This window comes from Sceloporus undulatus, chromosome 3 (assembly GCF_019175285.1).
Source record: "Sceloporus undulatus isolate JIND9_A2432 ecotype Alabama chromosome 3, SceUnd_v1.1, whole genome shotgun sequence".
Taxonomy (NCBI): Eukaryota; Metazoa; Chordata; class Lepidosauria; order Squamata; family Phrynosomatidae; genus Sceloporus; species Sceloporus undulatus.
In genome coordinates, this window is record NC_056524.1 from 217,973,642 (window position 1) to 218,001,218 (window position 27,577).

Here is a 27,577-nt window from a genome sequence, read left to right on the forward strand (position 1 = left end):
TGGTGCAGAACATGGCAGCCAGGCTGGTCACTGGTGCTCCCAGGACCAGCCATATAACACCGGTTTTAAAAGATCTCCATTTGGGAGGAGGAGAAGGGATCAGAGCCTTGAGTCTTGCTTGAGCAACTTTCATGTCCCTCCACCCCACCATTTTAGAACCACTGCTATATACTACCTACTATAGAAATTTCACTCACTGCAAAGTATTGTTTGAATAACCTGAAACTGTTGTGATACTTTTGCTGTTTGGATACTCTAAAGATGGGATCAAAGTTACACAAAAGACCACCAAGGATGAGATGAATGATGCAACATTATTATTATTATTATTATTATTATCTTTTATTTATAAAGCGCTGTAAATTTACATCTAAGTGGTATGTAGGGCATTCAGAGACTTTGTTTTTTAAATTCAAATCTGAATCAAAATGTTCAAATCTTATTTCAAATCTTATTCAAAGTTCAAAGTTTTACCCATAATGGCTAACTTAGCATAATATTATAAAGGGAAAAAAATCCCTGTGATAGAAAAATCACACTGGACTATCATATCTAGTCTTAAAAGCTAAGATTTGATTGAGCCTTGGATGATGCATGCTCCTTTACTTCTGAGGCATAAGAAACAAACCAGAAAGTCTTCCATTAACAATAGTTTCCTATTTAGTCTAAAACTTCAAAGCAAGTAGGTAACTAAGCCAACTTTGAACCACAGCTTCACATCCCGGTTTGTTTCAAAGCCATTTCTTCACTTAAGGCAAAATGGGAAACTCAAACAGGTGCCTATGTGTCTAAAAGACTCATTCATTATCTCAGCCTCTGTTGAAATCCAAACCTTCCATCATTCCCCACAGATAACAAACCAGGGACTACATACAGTAAAGATAGTGAACTGAGTACTCGCACACATATATACTTTTACAAGTTTTCAAGGGTTTTGGGTAACACTGAATTTCCTGGGAACCTACCCTTTTAATGTCAGTGATGGCACTCACTGAACTGGGATATTTGAAGTAGTCTGCAAGCATTGCAATAAGGTGGTCAGTAATACTGGCAATTCTTTGCAGCTCAATATCTGCTTCAATCAAATAGGCAAGAGTTTCTGCTCCATCTACTCTTTCTTCTAGCAGCCTCTCCTTACTACACATCCTTGCCAAGCATGGTAGTGTCTGAAGGGTACAAAATGACAGTTAGATTGTCTTTTATGAATACATAAGTTTCTATTTGTTTTGAAAGATCAAGCTTGGAATGTTGCTTAAAGTAAGTTTTTATATTACTCATTCTTTGTAACAAACCCGGAATCATTGTCAGTGATTCCACAGTCTCCATAATGACTGTAACTCTTCACAGTACTCATTGTTACCATGTTACAATTAAGATTATGGCAGAAGGGGCTAATTTACTACCCCACCCCAAGCCAAACATTAATAGAACCACAGAGTTGGAATAGTCTCTATGGGCCTCAGGTCCAGCTTGTGGGCTACGTATTTTCTGAAACATTATATGTGCTCCTGAAACCTACTGGAAACATTCCTGATGTAATTTTCTCTTAGGTTGCTCTAAGTGATATGCCCCAAACTTTGGTTCTCCAGGGGTTTTGGACTTCAACTCCCAGAAGCCCTAGCTAGTTTGGCCAACAATCAAGAATTCTGGGAAGTCAAAAACATTTGGAGGACCAAAGTTTGGGAACCATTGCTCTAGGGCAGGGATAGGCAACCTGTGGCCCGACGAGGCCTTGGGACTGGCTCCAGCCCGGTCCTGTCACCGATTGCCACTGGGGCCTTTGGCCTCTCGCACGCAGGGGCAATTGTCTATAGAGCCTCAGAAACATGCATTTATATTAACATTTTTTTAAAAAATCAGCAAATTGTTTCGTGTGCCCTCCACTTTTTAAAAAAGTGTCCACCATTTGAAGATGTTGTCCTACATTTGTCCCAGTTTATTTATTTAATTTTTTTTTAAAAATATTTAATTATTTATTTTTTGGCTTCGGCCCCCCAGTTGTCTGAGGGACAGCAACCCGGCCCCCGGCTCAAAACGGTTGCCTACCCCTGCTCTAGGGCATTCTAGAGCAATGGTGCTACAGAGCATCTGCACAAAATTTCATCACCAACACTTCCAAAAGGCTTAAAGAGCACTTGTAGCCTTTCAGATGAGATGCTTCTATCCCTAAAGGCTTGAGGGTGTGTATTTTTTACACAAAAACAAAAACAAAGCAAAGATGTTTCACAAGATTAGAGGCCAGTTTTCATTCTTGTGGTTGGAGTAGGGTTGCCATAATTCTCTACTAAAAACCGGGACAAAATGTAGGACAAAATTTAGACCAAAATGTAGGACAATTGTAGGATAAAATTTAGCTCAAAATGTAGGACATTTAAGGAAAAAAATGTTCTACATTTTGGGCTAAATTTTACCCTACAATTGTCCTATATTTTGGTCTAAATTTTGTCCTACATTTTGTCCCGGTTTTCAGTAGCGAATTATGGCAACCCTAGATAGCAGGAATGTCTAGAGGTATCATTATATGAGGAGAAAAGTCAAGTGGTTACAGCCAAAGTACTGTACAGGTAACATTATTGTAACACATTATCTCCAAGTTCTGATTTTGATTAATTGAAAAAAACATTTCCTAATGCAATACCTTTTCAAAGGTCTATATTAAGAGATCTTTGAGTACATCTTTCACCAATCTACTGATGTTCCTATGCCATCGTGAATGTTAAAAGAAATGGCACTGAACTAAAAAAAACCTCACATAAAACTTTACCAAGCCAACATCTTTCTTAAATATATAAATAAAATCAGTAACTTTATTAACCATAGCAAATTTACTAATCATAACAAATAGGAACAGCTGTATTAGGTGCTTTCTAAATCCCTATCAGAGACACTGGTTTTAGTAACAGAGTTCATGACACAACTTGCATTTGGCTAATTACTGTTAAGTACTGTGAAGGGTCTAACTTACTTTTAATACAATACAGGTATCATCAGTGTGGATTGCTCCGGCTCTGCACATATAAGTAAGGCTACAAAAAAAATCAGAAAACTAATTTACGGTCAAATACAATATATTTAGATAATGACGAAATAATGGCAGGCTAGATGGTCTACACTACCCCAAAGAGACCTACCACAATGGATAAGTCTAAATCATATGTTAGATTGTTTAAATAATGTCTTGGTTAGAATTACCAATGGCATTTACACATACAAAAAATTTATTTCAAGTTTATTTCAAGCCTTCCATATGGTATTTAAATACAGCCTTTTAAAATGAAATGCAAAAGAGTGGAACTTTTCTAACTGAAAATGTGTAAAACCCAGATAAAAGTATGTCATAACACCTGATAGATTTTCCCAATGAAAACAAATGGGACTATAAAATCTAGCCTTTCTTAAATTAAACTATAAATTAAGGTAACATTACCCTAGCCAGTATGGTAGAACTGTTGGAGGAAGGCCAATATATATTGTTGCTGGGGAAAACAGCTGTATGCAAGGATAATATGAAAGCCACCTTGCACCAAGTGAGACTACTGTCCATTTCTGTACTGCCTAAAGGCTGAGTCTCCCATATCCAGAATTCCAAAATCCAAAGGGCCCTCTGATTCCATGGGGGATCCATTCCGGATTCCCCCACAGATATCAAAATCCTTGGATGCTCAAATCCCACTGTCCTCAATGCTGGCACAGCCACCATTGGGGGACAATGGGACTTTGATGACCTGGCCCCCCAAAGCCTGCCTCACTGTCGCAGGTGGCTCGCTCACTTCCTCCTTCTTAGGTTCTTCCTCCTCTTTCTCTTCCTCTTACCCTCCCTGTTGCCAATGCCACTCTTACTCCTCCCTCCTCCTCTTCCTTGTTCCTCCTCATTCTCCTTCTCTTCCCCTCGCCACTGCTCTCTCTTCCTCTTCCTTCCTCCTCTTCCTCCCACCGCCTCTGCTCTTCTTCCTTCCTCCTCTTCCACTCCCCATCGCTGCGCTGCCACTCTTCCTCCTCTTCCTTCTTCTCCTCTTCCGACGCTGCCACTCTTCCCCCTCCTCCTCAACTGCCTCTTCCTTCCTCCTGCTCCTTTCTCCTCTTCCTACCACTGTCACCTCCTCTTCCTCATTTTCCTTCCTCCTCCTTCTCCTCTGCTTCTCCCCCAAGCAGGCTTGCTGTCTGCACGTGCTGAAATCCACGAATGGCAAGTCCACGGATATGGAGAGCAGACTGTACTTCAAAACCAAACTTTTTTTCATTGGTGGCTGAGGAAGTGACACCTTTGCTTCCTGGTGGTTCAAGTGCACTTTGTTTCATGTACAAAATTATTAAAAATATTGTATAAAATTACTTTCAGGCTATGTGCATAAGATGTATATGAAATATAAATGAATTTTGTGTTTGTAATGAGAGGTATTCCGAAACACTTCTGGTCCCAAGCATTTCAGAAACGGAAGACTCAACCTATACTAATATTTCTCCAGTGTTTAGAGCACTTGCTTGATGATAATTTAACTGGAAATGCCAACAAATGAACCACTGAATTTGGATCACTCCACATAGTAAAGTAACACTGAATCATGTACAAAATGATTGCTGAGGCTAACCATAAGGATCACAGCCTAACCCTGGTTTTGGATTTTGGGATTTATTTATTTATTGTATGGGATAGTGTAGCATATTTCTAACTACATGTGATCTAATATAAAATGTAACATGATCTACTGTTAGATCCTAGAGAAGATTACCATTTGGCTGATGTGAGCTGCATTTCAATAGGCTTGTCTCTTTGTAACATCTTCACAAAGATTTGTGGTAATAATTCTCCATCAACCAACACTGAAAACATGAGAAAATATGTTTCAGAACATAATTAAATTGTGACTTTTTACTAACTGGCATGCCAAGCACCAAAACTTTCAGCTTACCATTTACAAGAGTCATTGATACTTGGGGGTTTTCAAAGGCTAAAACTGCAAAGCATTTCAGTGCTTGCATTTGAACCTGTGAAAACAAGAGTATTTATATTTATGAAAGTTCAATGAATACTATCACTTGACATAAAATCTGTTAGAAGTCCATTAAAAAGCATGTAAACACAAATGGAAAGTCCTTAAAAACAATAACATTCATTTCCTGTCACCATTTTGAGAAGGAGTGTCCAGTAAATGTGAGAATTTTGGGCATGCTTTGGGGAGGGCGGTTCATGGGACAGTAAATTGGACCCTGCCCCCATGCAGTTACCCACCCTTAGTCTAGAGTGATAAGTTTCCAAAATGTGAGACAGGCTTTCCAAAGAGAAACACATGGACTTGTCGTCAAGGTCTCTTAAGTTTCTTTTTGCACACTTGGATTTTGGCAGGAGGTCACTAACATCTTTGCTTTTGCCCCAGTCAATACAATTGGAATGCACTTGAGTGTTCTTATGTAGGCTACCTAGTGTTCTATATTGAGTTTCCTTCCATTTAACAAGGCACAGATTCTTATCAACCATTCTTGTCACTCCTAGCTTTCTCTTCTGTTCCTGATGATAATTTGGCCAGTTATTTTCCTCCCTGAACTTTCAGATTTGCAGGATGGCAAAAAGAGGACAACAACAGCAACACCGGTAATACGCCATCAGAAGTTTATACACCCCTAAACTGTTTTAAAATTGAACAATGGACTTATGAGATGGCTGCACATGTGGTATATCTTCTTCTATGGCAAAATCCTGTTATAGATTTATATCAAAATAATGGAAAAAACTCTAAACTCTTCACCAGCCAGTTTATTTGGCTAGTCTCTATGTTATTTTTAAAATGATGACAAGATACAAATTATTCTTTTTAAGTGCTATATTGTTTTTGTGGTTGTTGTTGTTATTGACTCCTGGGAATGCTATCATGGGATTTTCTTGGCAAGTTTCTTCAGTGAAGTTTGTCATCACCATCCTCTGAGGCTACAACTTGCCCAAGGTCATCCACTGGGTTTTATGCTCAAATGGGAAACTGAACCTGATCTCCCAGTGACGCAAACCCCAGAAGGAGCTCCGTTTCGGAGCTCCTTCTTATGTTGCTGAAAGGGCGCTCTAGGCGCCCTGGCGCAGCGCAAAGACGTGACGTCTGCACCACCTCATTTGGAGGCGGTGCGGTCGTGACGTCGTAATGGCGGCTGTGTGGAACGGCCACCACCATTTTGTACGGACTCAGTCCGTGCTAGGGTTAGGGGCGTCTGGAAGAGACGCCCCTTTCTAACCCTAGAACGGACTCAGTCTGTCCTAGAGTGCCCATCTGTAACGGGCCAGAAGGTAGCACACCAATCAAAATGCTAAAATCCAATACACAGAACTTAAAGTAATCAAAATTACATTAGGATTCATACATATAATCAAATCACATCAGTACAATTACATCATGAGTTTGGTCCACTTCTTGGTTGTACAGAAGCACAGCTAAAATTGATTATGTTCCCTAAGTGAACTCATTTCATTTCCAGGTACATATTTCCAACTTTGTAAAGTGGTCATCAGTACAGGTATTTTGTTATCCTCACTACAGTAACTAGAAAGCATTCTTTAAGAAAGAAGGACTGCTCTCCCACACTTCTCATATTTTGTATTTAGCTTTCCTCTGCCACTCTTTCTCAGAAAGGTGAGACACTAAAAGAGGCCTAAAGAGGGGTGTAGTGATTAAATACTTTCTTTCTGCACAGTGAGTTGTTAATCCATTTCTTGCAGTCTTGCAAGACACCTTACAGTGAGATATTGCTTTTAGTCTAGCTAAATATGGAGCACAAATACTTGACTTCAATAAAATACAATCCTATTTGTAGATTTCATTAATTTGTTTTTATCTATGTGTCAAAACTTTCCACAACCTTTCCACAATCTACTAAGCCTGCTCTTACATTTTTTCTCCTACTTCCTCACTGCAGGCCAAAAAATTATTTTAAAGCATGTGGAGACCCCAGGGGTCCTTCCCATCCCTGCTCTGTAGGAAACATCCTTTGAAAAGTTCCTCACATTTGTGTGTGTGTGTGTGTGTGTGTTATCTGCAGCCCCTTTCTCATCAGTACAGAACCAGTTCATACTTAACACTTTCACTCCACCAATGATGCTGTTTCAAAAAGTTAAAATGGCAGTAATTTTACAGAACAGAGTTTATTTCAAAGTCTTACTTTATAAGATGTAGACGTTAACAGATGAGCAATATTCTCCACTGCGCCATGATTAAACAGGACTGTCTGGTGATCTGGACCCTGTTAAAAAATAACCAAACCACAGCTATTTAAATATACTGTCAAAAGAGAAGAAATATAATTACTTATTGTCTTTGTGACACATATGTTCATGACTGCTGATTTTTTAAGTTTAATTTCACTGATTTGGAGTCAAGACTAAAACTGTCTTTCAATTTAACTCTAACTTTATTGGCTTTTGGTAGCAATTCACAAAGGAAGGGTCAAATTACAGTGTATAGTATTTAAATAGCACCCATAGGAAAGAATAAATTCTCCTCCAATGCCTCAATTCTGAGGGAAATAACCTCGCTATGAACTACAATTTAGAGACAAATTTCATCTTTACAGTTGCATGACAGGTTGGTGGGGGGGGAATGTCATAAACCCTACCTGTGACTGTTTTAAAAGAAACACACATAAATAAGCTACACTTTTAACTTAAAGTTTACCTTGACGACAAAAAAATTCATTTTAGTGAGTCGAACTTACAGTTTTACACCAACAAAATTTAAGTGAAAATGATCATAACTATAAATCATTCTCAGCTTTATTCCATGTAACACAAATTTTATCAGACAGAGAGTAAATAGGGAAAGAAAATTAAATGGTATTATGCACTGAATTACCACATCTTATATCATTAAGAACTCTAAACCTAGAATTAAAAGAAATTGTCTGCTTCAGCCCTCCAAATATGGCTGTGGCCTGGTCAACTTAAGGTAATGCGGGCCCTGGAGTAGGTCCAAAAACTGGGCCCCATTAAACACACATGCAGGGTTTCCCATTGAACTTTGTCCTGAGATGGATCAGGCTTGGCAAGGCCAAGAGAAACCCTTCCTAGGACCACACCTCTTGTCATTGTCCCAACTAGCATGACTGAGGCTTGAGTCCTACAGGGAGCAACACCTATGCACAACCTACATCTCCTAATACTGCTGAGAAATAGAGCCAGGCTCAGCATAAATGCTGTCAAAGCTTACGCGGAGCCTCTGGAGAGACATCTATAGCCTTGCTCTTCCCAGGAGCATTTTGCTATTGGCAACATCAAAATATAAGCAGTTAACATATGTATGGAGCCCTAGCCACCACTACAGCTATGACATATCCTAAGACAAACAAACAAACAGCTTCACTTATATACCGCTTCATATTGAATTAGCAGTGTCTAAGTGGTTTACAACTGAAAGCTAATTCATAGAATCATAGAAGCATAGAGTTGGAAGAGACCACAAGGGCCATCTAGTTCAACTCCCTGCCATGCAGGAACTCTCAATCAAAGCATACCTGACAGATGGCCATCCAGCCTCTGCTTAAAGACCTCCAAGGAAGGAGACCCCACCACACTCCGAGGGAGTGTGTTCCACTCTCGAACAGCCCTTACTGTCACGAAGTTCCTCCTAATGTTGAGGTGGAATCTCTTTTCCTGGAGCCTGCACCCATTGCTCCGTGCCTTTTACTCTCTGGAGCAGCAGAAAACAAGCTTGCTCCCTCCTCAATATGACACCCCTTCAAGTACTGTATTTAAACAGGGCTATCATATCACCTCTTAACCTTCTCTTCTCCAGGCTAAACATGCCCAGCTCCCTAAGTCGTTCCTCATAGGACATGGTTTCCAGACCCTTCACCATTTTAGTCGCCCTTCTTTTGGACACGCTCCAGTTTCTCAATGTCCTTTTTGAACTGTGGTGCCCAGAACTGGACACAATATTCCTGGTGGGGACTGACCTAAGCAGAATACAATGGCACTATTACTTCTCTTGATCCAGACACTATACTTTTATTGATGCAGCCTAAAATTTCATTGGTCTTTTTAGCTGCTGCATCATACTGTTGACTCATGATCAACTTGTGGTCTACTTGGACTCCTAGATCCCTTTCACACGTAGTCTCGTTCAGCCAGGTGTCCCCCATCTTATATCTGTGCATTTCATTTTTCCGCCCTAAGTGCAGTACCTTACATTTCTCCATGTTGAAATTCATTTTGATAGCTTTGTCCCAGCTTTCTAGTCTATTCAGGTTGTTTTGAATTTTGATCCTGTCTTCTGGAGTATTAGCTACTCCTCCTAATTTGTCTTCTGCAAATTTGATAAGTATGCCCCCAATTCTGTCATCCAAGTCATTGATAAAGATGTTGAATCGCACTGGGCCCAGAACAGAACCCTGTGGGACCCCACTGGTCACTTCTCTCCAGGATGAAAAGGAGCCATTGTTGAGCACCCTTTGGGTTCGGCCAGTCAACCAATTACAATCCATGTAACAGTTACCTTGTCTAGCCCACATTTTACAAGTTTGTTTGCAAGAATGCCATGGGGAACCTTGTCAAAGGCCTTACTGAAATCAAGATATATTATATCCACAGCATTCCCTTCATCTAACAAGCTGGTAATTTTATCAAAGAAAGAGATCAGATTTGTCTGGCATGACATGTTTCTCTGAAACCCATGTTGACTTTTTGTGATTATGGCATTGCCTTCTAGATGTTCACAGACTCTCTGTTTAATGATCTGCTCTAGAATCTTTCCTGGTATTGATGTCAGAGTAACTTTATGATAATTGTTGGGATCCTCTTTTTTCCCCTTTTTGAAGATGGGAACAACATTTGCCCTCCTCCAGTCTGCTGGGATTTCTCCTGTTTCCCAGGAGTTTTCAAAGATTATTGCCAATGGCTCCGATATTACATTTGCCAGTTCTTTTAATACCCTTGGATGTAGTCCATCTGGTCCTGGAGACTTAAATTCATTTAGATTAACAAGGTATTCCTGTACTATCTCTTTACTTATTCTGTACTGAAATTCCCCTATTCTGTCCTCTGCTCCATTATCCTCAGGTTGAGCACCCTTTTCCTTTTCCGAGGCAAAGAAGGTGTTGAGTAATTCTGCCTTTTCTCTGTCTTTTGTTAGCATTTTGACATCTTCTCCATGCAGTGGCCCTACCATTTCCTTTTTCTTCCTTTTGCTGTGGACATATCCAAAAAAGTACTTTTAATTGCTCTTAACCTCTCTAGCAAACCTGAGTTCATTCTGCGCTTTAGCTTTTCTGACTTTACCCCTACACATGCTAGCTATTTGTTTTAATTCCCCTTTGGTGATTTCCCTATTTTTCCATTTCTTATACATGTTCCATTTAAAAGTTAGCTCAATTGAAAGTTCCTTAGTCATCCATCCTGGTTTCTTGAGACAGCTCCCATTTTTCTTCTTCACTGGAACTGTGTGAAATTGTGCCTTTAGTATCTCCCTTTTGAAAAACTCCCATCCATCCTGAACTCCCTTCTCTTTTAGTATTCCTGACCATGGGATCACACCCAGTATTTCTCTAAGTTTACTGAAATCAGCTCTCCTAAAGTCTAGAATGCATGTCTGACTATGCCTGGCTTCTCCTTTCCACTGTTTAACAAACTCCAGGAGAACATGGTCACTTCCATCTAATGATCCCACTACTTGCACCCCATTAACCAAGTCATCCTTGTTGGTTAGGATCAGATCTAAAATAGATGACCCCCTTGTTGCCTGTTCCACCTTTTGGAAAATGAAATTGTCTTCGAGGCAAGTGAGGAATTTGCTAGTCCTTGAGAATTTGGCTGAGTTTGACTTCCAGCAAATATCAGGATAGTTGAAGTCGCCCATCACTACTACATCTCTCTTTTCTGACTGTGTGGTCATCTGTTCTAGAAAGACATCATCCAATTCCTCCATCTGACTGGGGGGGTCTATTGCGTGAGTAGACAGACTCCCACAATAACATCCCTGTTGTTTCCCTCCCCTTTAATTTTTATCCAGATGCTCTCCACCTGGCTTCCAGGATTGATGTCCTGGATCTCTTCACTGGTGTAAATATCTCTGACATATAGTGCTATTTGTCCTCCTTTCCTGTTTGGTTTATTTCTCTTAAAAAGGTTATATCCCTCTATTTCTACATTCCAATCATGAGACTCATCCCACCAGGTTTCAGTAATGCCTATTATATCATATTTGCTTTGCTGTACTAGGAGTTCGAGTTCATCTTGCTTATTTCCCATGCTCTGTGCATTAGTGTAGAGACATCGCAGACGATGAGTCCTCTTTACTTGCTGGCTGTGCAAGGTTTTTTTTTTGTTTGTTTGTTTTTTGCCTCCCACTATTGTGTCCTTGCAATATTTGTCTTGTTTCCTCTATGTCCGTTTGACTATTTTCTCCATCCCTTTTGCCTTCCATAATATTGTCTTCCACCCCCAGGTAACTCAGTTTAAAGCCCTCCTGATCAAATTATTGAGACTGTTGGCAAAAACATTTCTTCCAACTGGTGTGAGATGTAACCCGTCCGTTGCCAAAAGTCCCTCCTCATGGAACCGCAGACCATGATCAAAGAATCCAAATTGTTCTCGATGGCACCATCTGCAGAGCCAGTTGTTTACATCTGCTATTTTTCTCTTCCTTCCTGGAACATGCCCTTCAACTGGCAGAAGAGACAAGATGACAACTTGTGCATCCATTTCTTTCAGCTTCCTACCAAGAGCCTTGTAATCCCCGCTGATGTTTTGAAGGCTGTGTCTTGCAGTATCATTGGTTTCCACATGGACCAAAAGGAAGGGGTATTGGTCAGTAGGCTTGACCTGTCTTGTCAGCCTGTCTGTCACGGATCTTTGCCCCAGGGAGACAACACACCTCTCGAGACATCTTGTCAGGCCTACAAATCATTGCTTCTGTACCCCTCAGCAAGGAGTCCCCCACTATGACCACACGCCTGCTCCAAGGCTTAGCAGCGGCTGTTCCCTCTGGTGGAACTCTCAGGCTCCCTTGCTCTGTCCCTGAAGTCTGTCCATGCTGCTCTTCCTCATCCTCCTGGGTACGGGAAAGAGTTTCAAATCGATTCTTTAGATGCAAGCTCCCAGAACAATCCCTTGTTGGCCTAGTTCTCTGTGTGACATTCCTCCAGCTGTCTGCCTCCTGTGTATGTGAAGTGACCTCCTTTGCCCCAGCAACTTCCTTTGTGTCGTCCCTGTCCAAGATCGTACGTTCCGTTCTGTCCAGGAAATTCTTTTGCTCCCTAATATGCTGAAATGTAGGTACTCTGGCCTCCAGCTGCTGGATTTTCTCCTCCAAGAGTGCTACCAACTTGCACTTGGTGCATGTGAAATTCCCAACAAGCTGAGTACTCATTTTAGCGACTTCGGAAGGATGCAAGCCTGAGTCAAGCTTGAACCCTGGCTAGTACTGAACTTGCAACCTTATGGTTTCGAGTGAGCAGCTGCAGTACAGGAATTTAACAACTGTCCCACCAGGGCTCATACACTAATATCTACGGCCCAATTTTGTCTGGCTGACTAAAGATGGATCTGAGAGTTAGAAATTGCCGAAGTATTCAGAATTTGCTTCTATGGAGCTCTAGTGGACTTTCCAAATCTGGAGATTCTGGAGGATGGAGAAAGCAGAATTAAACCAGTATGAAACTGACATAACTGTGTAGGTCAGATATATTAACCCTTGCATGAACAGAACAGTAAGGGTCATTTCCTTGCATATAATAAGTCGTAAAAGGAGGAAGAGTTCCCAGGTGTTCTCAAACTGACAACCAATCAGTTCTATGTCAACCGTAAGTTTATTCCATAACAATTTTCTAATTGTTTGCTTTCAAAATGTAATAGTAATTGCAGTATCAGGACTAGCACTGATGCACTCACTTTCCACATTTGAAGTGGGAGTGACTAATCTTCATAGTTGCATAATTTTTGCAGGCGATAGTTGAGCAGTTGAGGATTGAGAATTATTACGCAGATACTAAGCTATAGTAGTATATCAGGTATGGGCTAAGTGTGGCCCACAAATCTCCCCAGAACACCCCCTAAAGTCCACCAACTTCCCAAACATTTTAACATTTCAGGAGACAAAATGAAGCAAAAACACCCAAACCACCTCAAATGTGGCATTTTGGGGGTAAGTGACCTCTTCTAATCTTCATACAATAGTAGAAACTGATGAAAACTAGCCAAAATCAAAACCAAAAGTGATCAGAAATCACTTCCAAGGAGCACATCCAGGAAGCCTTCCTTGTGGTTGTGGGGGCAAAAATTGTCCCTGTGTCCAGTGCAGTTGGCCTAACCTGCTGTATATATTCACCAATGGCAAGCTGCAGATCATAACATATTCGTCCTTGTCAGACATGTACTACACGTACATAAGCCTGATGCAACTCTTGTAGAAAACAAATGCAGAGAACATGATCATCAATAATTTCAGCACAGGGTAGGAAGGTGAGTCACCTGTCGGCTGGTGCACAATGAGGTGTTCAAGAAAGTATGAGCTACAAGATATAGGAACACAGACTACAGCAAGGATCACAGAAATTGGGGGAATATGGAAGTGTGTTTCTGAGTTGATGAAATAACCAACAGGAAGGACCATTATAAATGGGAAGGGCTGAAATTTACAGGGTCATGTGTTAGTATTAAAATATTTATAACCTGCTTCTCCACTAAAAATGCTTAAGGTGGTTCAAACTTAAATAATTTTAAAAACAGCCAATTTAAAAAGAAAACAGAAAAAACAGTCTCAAAAAGCAGAGAATGGCACCTGACAAATGGGCTACTAGATACTTAAACAATTTCAGATATATTTTTGACAAGTTGTTTTAGAATAAGGATGCAAAATAAAAAAGATGAAATTCTAATTTAAAAACAAAAACAAAAAACAAAACAAAAAGCCAGATTCTCACATTTCTTGAAGGCATCTAAAATTTCTTCATATATGATCTGGCTGTCTGCACATGGCTCTGAGCATTCCTGACATTCACTACATAAAGTATTACTTACTTGTACAAAACTTTATTATTATTATTACCATCCTCATCATCCGTAGCTAGACATATTTGACTAAACATGATTCATAAACAATACAGTAAAAATACTATAGGCCCTTCCCATTTTGGGGGGTTTGCTTCCAGCCCTCCCCATGGATGGAAAAAATGTAGACACTCAAGCCCATATTATGTGAGTGCATGGCACCATGCTGTACCAGTGCGCCTGCATGCACCACTATTGGTTAATATGGGGCAGTGTGATCTATGGGAGCTCCAATCTGTAGATGGCTAGCTCACTGTATATATGGGGCACAAAGGTTAGATTTCAAAAACATCAAAGAGAAAATACTGGTTTACCCTATGAAAAACCTAAATCTTTAGTTAGTTCTTTTTCTTTACATCCTACTATGGCTATAGCATGACACTACCTACTTCGGACCTGAGCAGAAGAGCAGGTGGCTTACCAATAACTATGGTTCTTCAAGTGGTCATCTGTGAACTCACACAAATGGGTTCTGACTCTGTGTAGCATCTCATCCAGAACATTCTAGAGCTTAGTACCTTTTTGGTGTGAACCCTGCCTCTCCCCATTGTGCACATTCCTGTGCACCAAGCTATTCTTCTTTGTTTTCAGTCTGTCGCATGGAAAATACCTGGCAGGTATGAATAGATATGAGTAGTGGGGAGGAAAGTGGGTTGTGTGAGTTCACAGATGATCACTCAAAGAACCAGTCACAGGTAAGCAAACTGTTCCTTGTCTTCATGGTCTCTGATACCCACATAAATGGAAAATTAATTAGCTGAACTACTGGAAGTGAGAGATGCTATGCCAATAATGAAGAAAGCTTGGAATGACCAAAGAGATTATTGGTACATGATCTAGTCTGTAGAGTGCTATAAAAGTGGGTGGCTGAGACTGAGGTGCAGTTCTACATAAGTTATGAAGCAACACCCTTCAAATGAAGGCAATTGATATAGCTCTTGTGGACTGGACTTGCATACCTAATTGGGGGGGGGGGTTTAGCCGATATTGTCAATAGTGTCCTAGCAACTTCCATAACCAACTCTATGAATCATAGAGTTGTTATGGAATTTGGCAGGGCAGTGAGCTGCTTAAAATGGAACTGGGATAGAAAAGAAACACCGGAAAAAACAAGGTATGGTTAGAATCATAGAATCGTAGAGTTGGAAGAGACCACTAGGGCCATCCAGTCCAACCCCCTGCCATGCAGGAAATCCAAATCAAAGCATCCCTGACAGATGGCCATCCAGCCTCTGCTTAAAGACCTCCAAGGAAGGAGACCCCATCACACTCCGAGAGAGTGCATTCCACTGTCGAACAGCCCTTACTGTCAGGAAGTTCCTCCTAATGTTCAGGTGGAATCTCTTTTCCTGTAGCTTGCATCCATTGTTCCAGGTCCTGTTCTCTGGAGCAGCAGAAAAGAAGCTTGCTCCCTCTTCAATACGACATCCTTTCAAATATTTAAACAGGGCTATCATATCACCTCTTAACCTTCTTTTCTCCAAGCTAAACATGCCCAGCTCCCTAAGTCGTTCCTCATAGGGCATGGTTTTCAGACCCTTCACCATTTTTGTCGCCCTTTTTTGGACACGCTCGTTTCTCAATGTCCTTTCTGAATTGTGGCACCCAGAACTGGACACAATATTCTAGGTGGGGCCTGACCAAAGCAGAATACAGTGGCACTATTACTTCTCTTGATCTAGACACTATACTTCTATTGATGCAGCCTAAAATAGCATTGGCCTTTTTAAAGTTAAAAATGCACACAAATCTGAGGCTCGATAAGGAGAGGTAATTGTCATTAAAATAACAACTGTGAGGATGACTGTCAAATATCACACAAGGCAAGAGGCTCAAAAAGTTTACCCATCAGCTGAAGAAGAAGCACAGAGAGAGACTACAGTGGTACAGGTGGTGAAACAGGGGGTCAGAGAAGTTCCAGGCCCTTGAGGAGCATTTTCATTAGACATTCCAAAAAGAATAACAAAGCTTTGGCATGGTCCTGGTGGTAAGCAGAACTGGCAACCAAATACACCTTGAAAGATCAAAAGGAGAGACCTTTATCAGAAGTCAAACACCCCAAGACCAGTGTGACGTTGCGTACAAAAATGAACTAATTGAGCAGGCTAAACAAATTCCAGGAATTTCTTCCATCCGAGAATACAGGAGCATTTTGTGAAGGGCTTCTGAGCAGCATCCAGGACTATCTGCACCTCTACATCTCATGGAGGATGGAGTCCGTAAGCACTTAGTCTGAGAATGGCTAGATCCAGATGGACTTTGATTCCATTGGCTTGTGTAAGAAAAGTCCAGTGATGAGAGAGATGAAAGATACTGTTCCAAAACAAGAGTAGAAGAGTGACAAACCATGGTTGCCTAGGCCACCAAAAGAACTGCAAGGCCACAGTTGAAGCAGCGCATCTTGACCTTGTAAGAATTCATATGAATGGAAATTGAGGGATCATATAAAGGAATGTTCACTTGTGGAGAAAAGTATCTCCCAGTAAACCCACACCTAACATGACTCTCCCACCCACCAGAAGCCAACTGTAAATGTAAGGAACACTATGACTCCTCTGGTACAACCTCCATCTCTCATTACCACAGGGGGAGAGGCATTTGGTGAAGATCCTACGTATGACTGACAGGTTGAAAAGTAAAACTCATAACTGGATCACGACTCAACTCAGAGCAAACATAGGTATTTCAGATAAAGGTCCTGATTTAAAAAGTGGAAGACTGTTACTATATGACCCAGTCACAGTGTTGAGAAAGATTCAATGACTCCAATTCCTGCCTGTTTCTCAAATCCGAAATCCTGTCCAAAACACGATGGCCAGAAGGGTCAGAACAAGTTGGGGATTGATCAAAGATCTTAACTTCTGAGCACAATCTTACACAAAGAACTTCTTCAAATGAAAGAAGTCACCGTTGCAGTCAATCACTCCACGATCAGAGTAGGAGAATAATGAGGGACTTCCTCAAATAAGTGACACCAATGACAGTAAAGGGAACATGTCTTCTAGGTTGGAGTTGGATCAAGCAAGAAGAGGAAATACAGGGAGAATTTGAGTTGGAAACCATAAGGAGACAGTCTTGAAAAAGACCCTTAGATGCCATACAAAGGAAACAATTTAAACAACAAAAAATTGTAAACAAAAAAAAAAAACAATCATAGTTGAAAAATAGGAAACAAAAAAAATGAGATCAAAAATGAAAAGGGAAGCCAAACACAGGAAACAGAACTTAGTGATATAGTATTGACAAAGTAAAACATCCCTATTGCTACTGCCTGCGTGGTGGATGAAAGAAAAGCAAAGTGAGTACCTTGGTGCACAGGAATGTCTGCAATAGAGGTTGGGAGTGCAGTTACCACCAAAAAACTACTCAACTGTGGAACCTGAATAAGGCTCTGTACCAGCTCAACACCCATCTGTGTGAGATACAGAGACTACAAAAAAAGACCCATAAGCATGGCACACTATTCAAACAACAATAAAAATGTCAATAAGGTACTGAGAACTGTTGCCTCTAATAGATTACTGTACTGGAATAAGGTAAGAATTTTCTCTCAGCCAATTAATGAGAGGAATTTCCTGCAAACCTACTCCCCTTTTCATGCACAATAATAATCAGTAGCCATTTACATAGTAGCATAAATAATTCTGTTCATTCCATACTGTTTATCATGCAGAAAAAATTATCATCTGTGTAAAACCATGGAGTTGACAGCAGGACTGTCTTTAACTGGGACTTTCAACCTTCAGGCTCTTCTGGTATTTGACTGTCAAATATATACTACAAATAAGAAAGCAACCCCACTCCATTCACAACTACATAGTACTAGTTCTGCCATAATTCTGGTGGCTCCAAATCAGAACAACAGAACTTCTCTTATTTTAAAAATAGCTGATTTGCTGATTAAAATATACATACATTCTGACTCAGTTGAGAATCTGATATTATACTGTGAACAACCAACAACAGTAATTTGGACTTTAAAGACAGGCTTCAGCTACTATCACGGACAACTTTTATAGTAATAAATGCAATTAACATATCATTTTGTTGAAAATAACTTACATTGGCACATAGAAGTGGCTGAGGCGAGGATTTAAAGCCGCAGCTATGCCAGTGTCGGAGCTGAAGAACAGACATTAAAAGATATATAATTAAAGTCAAATATAATTTTGTCTGTCTACTTTTGAAATACTACAAATTATATGGGTATTGTGGGCATCCCTCTCCTCCCCCCATAAGTATTTTAAGTATGATACATTGATTTATAGACAGGAGTTTGAATGCTGGTCTGCCAAGTTTAGTTCCAGAATTTTGTATTATAGATCCCCCTTGGAAGTATTGTACATTGAGCAATCATTACTTCAAACAATGAAGACAATACCACATTCCCATTGAAATATGGCATACAAACTTCAAAAATGCAATGACTGGCAGCTAGCATAGTAACTATAAAGTGGATCTAGGGGCCACAAAGCTCCTAGTTCAGCTCTAACTTCTGCCATGTACTCCTTAGGCAAGGATTGGCAGTTTTATCTCTGGGATATCTACAGTAGTTCACCAAGGATTTCTGATGCCCAGGAGTTTAAAACAGTAAAACTCCAAGGGGAAAAAAATTCTAACTGGCTTTGTAAAAACCGTTTCTCTCTCTCAGTTTTAGTGTCCTTCACTGGTAAAAAGCAAAATAACTGGTTGCCTTTGGCAAAGTTAAATCGGGTCCGCTGGTCAGATTTAGAAATATATTAGACTTCTTGATCTGTAAAAACTGCCATGTAGATGCAGGTTCATATAGTAACCATTCCAGCCTTAGGAATCATCATTTCTAAATGTCATGTGAAATGTAATTGTAGATTCAGCCCCACTTCAAATAATAATTTTTGCACTTGATTCTTGTTAGTGGATCTCAGAATTCCAATAAGAGAAACAAATAGTCTAGGTAGCATTTGGTACGCTAATCTTAGCCTTAGCATACCCATTGATGGATAATATTCACTTACTCACCTTCAGTTATCCTGTTCTAAGTACTACTGATATCAATGCATATGAATTACTTTGAATACTGTGTGTATGTGTCTTGAAGTCACCAGTGGACTTATGACAATCTCATAACTTTCACATTTTTTTTTAAGAATTCAAAGATATAGCTGTGTTAAGTCTGTACAATCAGTATGTAGAGAAATCTTGTAGCACCTTTGAGACTAAATGAAAAAGGTTGGCAGCATGAGCTTTCATAGACTAAAGTCTACTTCCTCAGGTAGTCTGCCCCCATGAACTGTCTCAAGCTATTTCTGGCATTGTTCAGGGCATAAGAAAGAATGAAAGAAAGAAAGATCTAATTTTTCTCTGTTGAAATGAACATTACTGAAATGGTGAGTAAAAATTTCTTCTTCCATCTTTTTAAGAATGTTTCAAAAGTCAATGTTGTGTCTTTTTCAATTATGGAAGCCCTGAGATAAACCTATCATTGAGTTTTCTGAGGCTGAGAGTGACTTGCAAAAGTTCATGCAGTGGGTTTTCGTGTCGTGGACTCAAGCTGTGGTCTCCAGAGTCACAGTTCAAAACTCAAACTACTACACCACACTAGTATATTACAACCTTTATAGTTTTCTATGTTGTTTCTTGTATGACCTTGTTCTTTTTAATTATGCTAAGACAAAAATAGGAAAGGGTATGAAATTTAATGTTTAATCATTCCAATGCACACAGGGTTTAAAATCTTCCATACTTTGCATGGAATCCTGATTTTTCAATGATTTAGTGAAACAAATGTTTATATAAGCATTTTCTGTTTGGTTATTATTAATATTGAAGAACATACACAGGTTATAATCTTAAATCAGATATTTCTAGAAATGACCTTCAGTGAACTGACAGACAACATATGAAAACTATTATCCTCATTTACTGGGGATTAAAACTCAAAAAAGCACAGTTCTAAAATGGCATCAACTTCTTGACAAGATTATCACTTACTACTTGTTCAGGTCCGACATCAGCTGCTATAGTTTATTTCTGCTCTATAACATTTGCATCTGTTTGAGCTATAAATTGTACAATGGAGCATTTTGTATCTGTCCGGAAAATGGGCTGATACACACATGCAGAAATAGCATGCGACAGTAATGCTCCTCCTGAAAAATATCACTTCAGACTGCAGCTGTGATGTTGTATGTGTGACTGCCACCTAATTGCCTGCCTTTTTAAGAAGCATAGATTTAAGATTGTTTCTTTCAAAGTGACTCTGGTTTTAATTATATATGAAAAGTGCTATGGTTTTTAGATTTTGGAGTTTTTAAGTCTTCTGCTCCATCTTAACTTCAATGTATTAATATCTTTTCAGAAAAACATTGGACTTTTTCAAGGACTGGTAATTTCATTCAAGGTACTCAAAACCACAATACCCCTTCACAGTGGACACTATCTCCAGGGAGGGAATAGAAAACACCAGGATAACTCCATTGGCAAGAGAGCCTACTTAAGAGAAAATAATCATGTTGGTGTATAAAATTTCTATAGCATGCTATCCATCTTTAGGGAGTTGCCATTCATACTTAAATGCTTTGTGCTAAAATTATCAAACAAAGCATGAAAATGTCCTCTGCCTGCATATTTCAGTAGGCAGTCTCATGACAGTCTCAAGTTCAAAATAAAGGAGACTTCTAGTCACTTTACACAGGAACCTTGGGAACAAGGCTCTTTCTCTGTCATACATAGGTAGCCAAATACGGGATACTAGATAAGATAACATAATGAGCAGAAGAGACTAACAGAGTAGAAAAAAATGGGATATGTACCACACAGATTCAGTGATCATTAAATCAACCACCCTAAAACACACCAAAAAGCAGCTGTAAGCTGCAGTGGCAAAACAAACTTTGTGTGTATGTATGTGTTGTAGGTGTACACGGATGCATGTACATATTATCTAAAGCTATAAACACAATGACATTTCCCCCTCCAAACAGCCCAGTGAGATTAAAGACACAGACCCAGCTTGCCCTGTAGAATTAAAAAAAAATAAGAAACAGTTCATGTTGCTCTGATTTGAGAGCTTTAGTGAAAAACTTTTATATGCAATCATCCTGAAAGAATTTTGTCCTGACTAACCTTTAACACATACAGCCTAATTCCCAGTTTTTAATTTTATTTAAAAGCAACACCCCAGAAGGCCTGTAAGTAATATCTAGCTCACTACTTCAATCCAAAATAAAAAATATTTTAATGAAACAGCATTTTGAATGCTAGAAGAAAAAAGAACACAGTGAATAAACACTTGATTTTTACAGACCCCACTAGAGAATATTCAAGCTCCTTTCTTACTTTGCAGCAATGTGAGAAGATCTGACATATGTATTCTTGAGTATATCGAGACCTACTGAGCAGTGCCAAGAGGTGAGGAATAACTGTAGCATCCTAGAAAATCAGGAGGAAAAATGAACATTAAAACTAAAAATTTAAACACCAGTAAGCAGTTATTGTATATTTACTAAATGTACTAATGCAGCCTTTTTCTGGTTTGTTCCGATTCATAAGTTAACAAAAAGCTTGCAGCCTCACAAATTATACATAAATGAAAAACTCTAACAGCAGAATTCTGTCATGTATAATGAGATTTTTTTTAAACAAAGGCTGGATAGCCATCTGTTGGGAATGCTTTGATTGTATATTCCTGCATGTCAGGGGGTTGGACTGGATGGCCCTTTTGGTTTTTTCCTACTCTATGACTCTATCATTCAGCATCGCTAAGAATTACTTGGAAACAGATGGCTAGAGTCTGCTAGATTTAGAAGCTAACAGGAGCTTGAAAGGGCTTGAAGTATTTCTTACAACAAATGCACATATATTAATCAGAATTCATTTTTATCGGCCACACGTTTACCAGTTTTCATTTAATATCACTGCCATTATTTATTATTTATAAATCACTGTCAGTATGAAGAATGCTTTACCGATAAACACGAGCAAAAGAGAGCTTTCTGCCCTGACGAAACACTGCTCTGATATTTGATAATCTACTTTCCATACTCCATTAGGCCTCTCACCCTATCATGCGGGGGGGGGGGGGCTCTCTGCAGGTCAAGGGTCAGGGTTCCTAGGTCCTACACAGCCAATGTCAGTTTTAGAAACGGTCTTGCAATTTCCAATTTCTATGCCCTTAGCACAGTTCCATCTCAAGCAATATATGCTATCATGTGTATTCTTTTTATTACTATGAATGAATTACTAGCTCTATTAGTATTGCAACATTTCGAAATATTGTTTCAACAGATGAAAAATATATTATCAATACATATTAAATAAACACTACAATACATGGAATTGTCATGGCAGAAGATAAACTACATTCACCTGCTGTCTAAAACTTACTGTGTACAATAGTTCTTCAGGAGTTACAGGGCTGGTGAAAATGGTGCGAAGACACCTGAGGCAAGCTTCAATAAATTTAAGATCTGGTGACAGCAACCCTGTGAATACACATTGAGATATTTTTTGTAGTTCTTACAAGTTATGTAATCAAGAAACAAACACAGCAATGAACACAGGAGTACCTTGCAGTAAGGCTGGTATGATATGGCAGTCCAGTAGAGATTTTACATTGTTTTCTGTACCCATTGCAAGGCTTCCTAGCACCACTGCACACTCCGTTTTCATTTCCGTGCTGGAGGTCTCTTGCTGAAGCAAGTACAGCAACCTAAATATGGAAAACACAAAGGAACAGTTTTACTTAAAGGAATATAGCAGAGAATTTTCCTACATAAAAAAGCAAGTTCTACAAAGATGTAGAAGTACCCACAGAATGAAGAGGCCACTCTGATCAGTCCCACAGATAACTTAGGTTTGAGCTGTTAAGGACCACTAAACGAAACACTCCAAAGCTGGATAAACTGATTAGTTCATTCAATGCAGGTCTTTCATTATATGTCCCCCATTCAGCCCATCTCCCAAAAGAGAGCACAGAGCAAAATAAACAGAAGATATCCAGATACAGTACACTAATCATAAGAATAATCATCCCAGTACTAAATTATATCATCTTTTTAATCAAAGCTTTGATAGTGCTTAGAAACAGAGAAGGATTATGGAAGCAGACAAAAAGAATATTTTGTGATAACCACAACCTCAATTATCTTCATACTAACAAGGTAAACATCCTGTCAAGTCATGGCAAATAATCCATGTTTTTATCTATAATACACGACTGTAACTTTAACTGGTTAGGTGATGAGTAAAATGTTCAAATTCTAGGTCTCCTCCAACAGATAATAAACATAGGGAGATAACTTCAGGATTACCAAGGATTTCCAGGCAATACTTTAACAGTCATAAGATAAGGCAGCTCCCTGCTTCAGATAACACCTTTACTTCATAACAGACTTTTGAAGTTGAACTAACTCCATTTATTTTGGTAAATTTTTGGTTTCCTCTTGTCTGTATTACAGCACTTGAGACAGAATCAATTCTGATAAAAAATAAATGTTTAAAAAATTAAAAATAGGGTGTTAACATATAAATTAGATTTACATTTAAATTATTATTTATTGGAATCCAAGATAGGAGGATCTTAATAGGAGCCTTTGATTTGATTTGAGGAACCAAGGGAAAGTTCAAACCAAGGACCAGGACACTCTATGACAATAAAAACAACATAATTCAACACCAGGAAGGAATAAAAAGACAATGGATGCAATACATAGAAGAGTTATATAAAAGAGATGACAACATGAAGAACACATGGAACAAAGAGGCATATGAAGATGACCCCCAAATTCTAAAAAGTGAGGTGGAAGCTGCAATAAAGGAAATGGCAAAAAAAAAAAAAAAAGACTTCAGGAACAGGTAATATTTCAATAGAACTGTTTCAATCCACATTGACAGAGTCAACTCTAGTGCTAACCAATATATGTCAAAAGACATGGAAAACAAAATTATGGCCAACAGATTGGAAGCAATCAATATAGATTCCCCCATCCACAAAAAAAGGAGACACAAGAGAGTGCAGCAACTATAGAACCATAGCACTATTCTCCCACGCAAGCTAAATCATGCTCAAAATTCTGCAATATAGGCTCCAACCATACATGGAGAGAGTAATCCCAGAGGTCCAAGCAGGATTCAGGAAAGGAAGAGATACCAGGGATCACACTGCAAATATACGGTGGCTAACAGAGTGTAGCAGAGAATTCCAAAAGAAAATCAGCATGTGCTTTAAAGACTATAGCAAAGCCTTTGACTGCGCAGATCATGAAAGGCCCTAAAAGACATGGGAGTAGCAACACATCTGATAGTCTTAATGAAGAATCCGTACCCAGGACAAGAAGCTACTATAAGGACAGAACAAGGAGAAACAGAATGGTTCCCAACTGGCAAAGGAGTCAGACAAGGCTGCATCCTATCACTCTACCTATTCAACTTATATGCAAAACATATTGTAAGGAAAGGAGCTTGGACAAGGAAGAGGGAGTGAAAATAGGAGGAAGAAATATCAACAATCTGAGATATGCTGATGACACCATAATACTAGCAGAAAACCTCACAGACCCGGAACAACTACTAAAGAAGATCAAAGAAGAAAGTGCAAAGGCAGGCTTACTGTTGAACATAAAGAAAACAAAAATAATGACCACAGCGAACTCACACACATTCAGACTAGACAATGAGGAAATAGAAATAGCAAAAGAGTTCTCATATCTGGGATCATTGATCAGAATGGGGACTGTAGTCAGGAAATCAGATGAAGATTCAGAATGGGGAAGGCAGCTATGAAAGAACTAGAAAAGATCCTAAAATGCAAAGACATACAACTCAGAACAAAAGTCAGAATCATACAGGCCATTGTATTCCCTATTACCATGTATGGATGTGAGAGCTGGACAGCCAAGAAAGAAGCTAGGAGGAAAATCAACTCATTTGAGATGTGGTGCTGGAGAAGAGTACTGAAGATTCAAGGACCAACAAATGGGTGTTAAAGCAGATCAAGCCAGAAATATCCCTTGAAGCCAAGATGACAAGACTTAGACTGTCATACTTTGGAGACATCATGAGAAAGAATGAATCATTGGAAAAGACAATAATGTTAGGAAAGGTGGGGGGAAGTAGAAAGAGAGGAAGGTCACACATTAGATGGATGGATTTTATTAAAGAGACCACAAATATGAGTTTGCAGGAGCTTGGCAGAGAAGTAGAAGGCAGGGGGGCCTGGAGATGTCTCATCCATAGAGTTGCCATAGATCAAGATCAACACAAAGGGACTTAACAATAATAGGAGCCTGCGAGACAATTTTTTTTTTTACAGATTCAGTTTCAGTATTTAAGTTCACAAATTCATAGATAAAAAATAATAATTGACATAGTGAAGAACAGCCTCTATTTCAGTAAAGCTATCTTACCTACACAGTGTTTGGGAACAAGCCATCATCTTTCAGTGCTCCATTTTAAAGATAACAACTGGTAAATGTTACTCCCACCTTGCAGGATGGCTGAATGGATGAAATGAGGAAATGTATGAGCCTAAGAAGGCCTTCTGAAGAGAGAAACATGTTGATGTTCGGAAGTAGGAACTGCTGCTAATGTTCAGATAAACATATTCAGATGCAGGAACTAGTGCCATATTATTTAAACACACTTCTCAATCCAGAATGTCACCTCATTACACTCTATAACACAGCAGGAATCATGTGCCCCTCCAAATGTTGTTAGACTGTAATGCCCATGAGTCAATGTTGAAAGTTGTTGTTCAATCAGATTTCAAGAAGTGCATGATTCTCTGAACTACAATAACCTCTGTGGTCCACTGTGCCCTTTAGCAAAGAGGGAAGCTCGAAGGGGTGCTACCTTCAAGTTGCATTCAATCTCATTTCCACCAAAACAATTAGGGTATAAGCTTCTCTCTCTATTGATCCCATCTATAAATGGTACTGCAGCCATTCACTCAAAACCACAAGGTTGCGAGTTCAAGACCAGCAAAAGGGCCCAAGCTCGACTCAGGCTTGCATCCTTCCAAGGTCGCTAAAATGAGTACCCAGACTGTTGGGGGCAAATTAGCTTACTTGCTAATTAGCTTACTTGCTGTTCACCGCTATGATCTTTGGAACAGCCGTATATAAATAAAACAAATTATTATTATTATTATTATTATTATTATTATTATTATTATTATTATGCAAGCAATTTCCATATTCCTGGGGCCACTATTTCATCACTCAAGGAATCACACAGAATTTATACACACATGGTCAAAAGGTGAAGCTATATCCTAGTAGAAGATGATGACTTCATATACAAGATTTCCCCATCCCACCAAAGGATTGGTAGTGGGCGCATAATATTCTCTTGCTCTGTTCTGCAAAATACAGGCTGCCCACATGTTTCATAAACTAATTCTGCAACTTGCAGCTGAAAGAAAGACAGGATTTATTAAATAAGACTTCAGATTCCCAAACTAATGCCACTGATGAACGACACTATATTAATTTATGCTGTTTTACAAATTTTCAGTACGGTACTTAAAGATATTACACTATTATAGAGCAACTTTGCTGAGTTTTATCTTGATCCCACCCAATTCCATATCCGTATGGAACTGCACAACCTTTCACAGGAAACTCATTTTGCTACAAGTGTTTGTTGTATTTTTGTACAGAGAATATGTAAAGTAGCCCTTCAGCAGTGATCCTATTTGTAAGAACACAAAAAATACTACAGTAATATAAAACAGTGGGATCTTGCTTTCTCAGGCTTACCATCCACAGGTTTAAGCATCCATAGATGGCAAGCCCCACTGTCCCCAACGGTGGTGCGTGCACGCAGCCATGCACACATCACGCCACCACCATTAGGGACAATGGGACTTGAGGATCCGCATTTTTTCAAATCTCACACAGTTATTAAGATCCTACTGTATTGTTTATCTTTTCATCTTTTAATCACCCTGAGTATCAAGAGCAGATTCGTCACTCATTTTCAGCAATCCAATGAAAAGTTGAGTGAAGGACCATAAGAATGGAGCCATTCCAGATCGCTACTGTTGCCTTCCTGAAGACTGATGTTACTGTCTTTAGGGAATCGGGACTGCTCGGGGGGGGGGGGGGGGGGGGTTGCTGTACTGTTTTAAAATACTTTTTTAAAATGCCTGGCAGAATGTTGGCATCTTTTCCTTCCCTTGTACACACAATATAAAGTGGCAAGTATAGGCATGTTGTCTGCTCACAGATACTCCTGCTCATGGCTGTACTTTGCAAAGCCAATGGCTGCCTCCAACACCAGTGCCTCCCAGTTTCTTCATTCTTCTCCACCTCAGTGTTTCCACAGTACACCTTCTTTAGTCATATGAACAAGATCAAAACTTTTTTTTTACTCATTATCAAATGGGACCATGACATCTCAATGCTTGCCTGAGGGTTTCCACCTGCCAATATGCCACAGCACAATTCACAGCTTATTTGCAATAAAGTTTGCAAATCAGTAACAGAACAGGGAGGAACAGCTGCTGTGACAATGTACCTGTTAAACCATGCTAAGACCCTTCATAAGTTCAATTAGATAAGGAACTGTTTTACCCATTAA

At 39.4% G+C, this 27,577-nt stretch overlaps 1 protein-coding gene across 4 annotated transcripts in view; it reads right to left on the reverse strand.

The window, feature by feature from the left end:
* The window catches only part of ARMC8 (armadillo repeat containing 8), a 77,302-nt gene that overhangs the window by 18,626 nt on the left and 31,099 nt on the right, over positions 1–27,577 (reverse strand). For 3 of the 4 annotated variants that reach the window (XM_042456696.1, XM_042456695.1, XM_042456693.1), the window contains 9 exons: positions 22,564–22,706; positions 22,382–22,479; positions 21,335–21,427; positions 18,080–18,139; positions 7,141–7,221; positions 4,911–4,986; positions 4,731–4,821; positions 2,966–3,026; positions 966–1,166 (listed from right to left, as the gene is read on the reverse strand). In XM_042456696.1, the coding sequence (XP_042312630.1) occupies positions 966–1,166; positions 2,966–3,026; positions 4,731–4,821; positions 4,911–4,986; positions 7,141–7,221; positions 18,080–18,139; positions 21,335–21,427; positions 22,382–22,479; positions 22,564–22,706 (904 nt within the window). The remainder of the gene's footprint in view (positions 1–965; positions 1,167–2,965; positions 3,027–4,730; positions 4,822–4,910; positions 4,987–7,140; positions 7,222–18,079; positions 18,140–21,334; positions 21,428–22,381; positions 22,480–22,563; positions 22,707–27,577) is intronic. The other variant, XM_042456694.1, reaches the window with a different exon arrangement.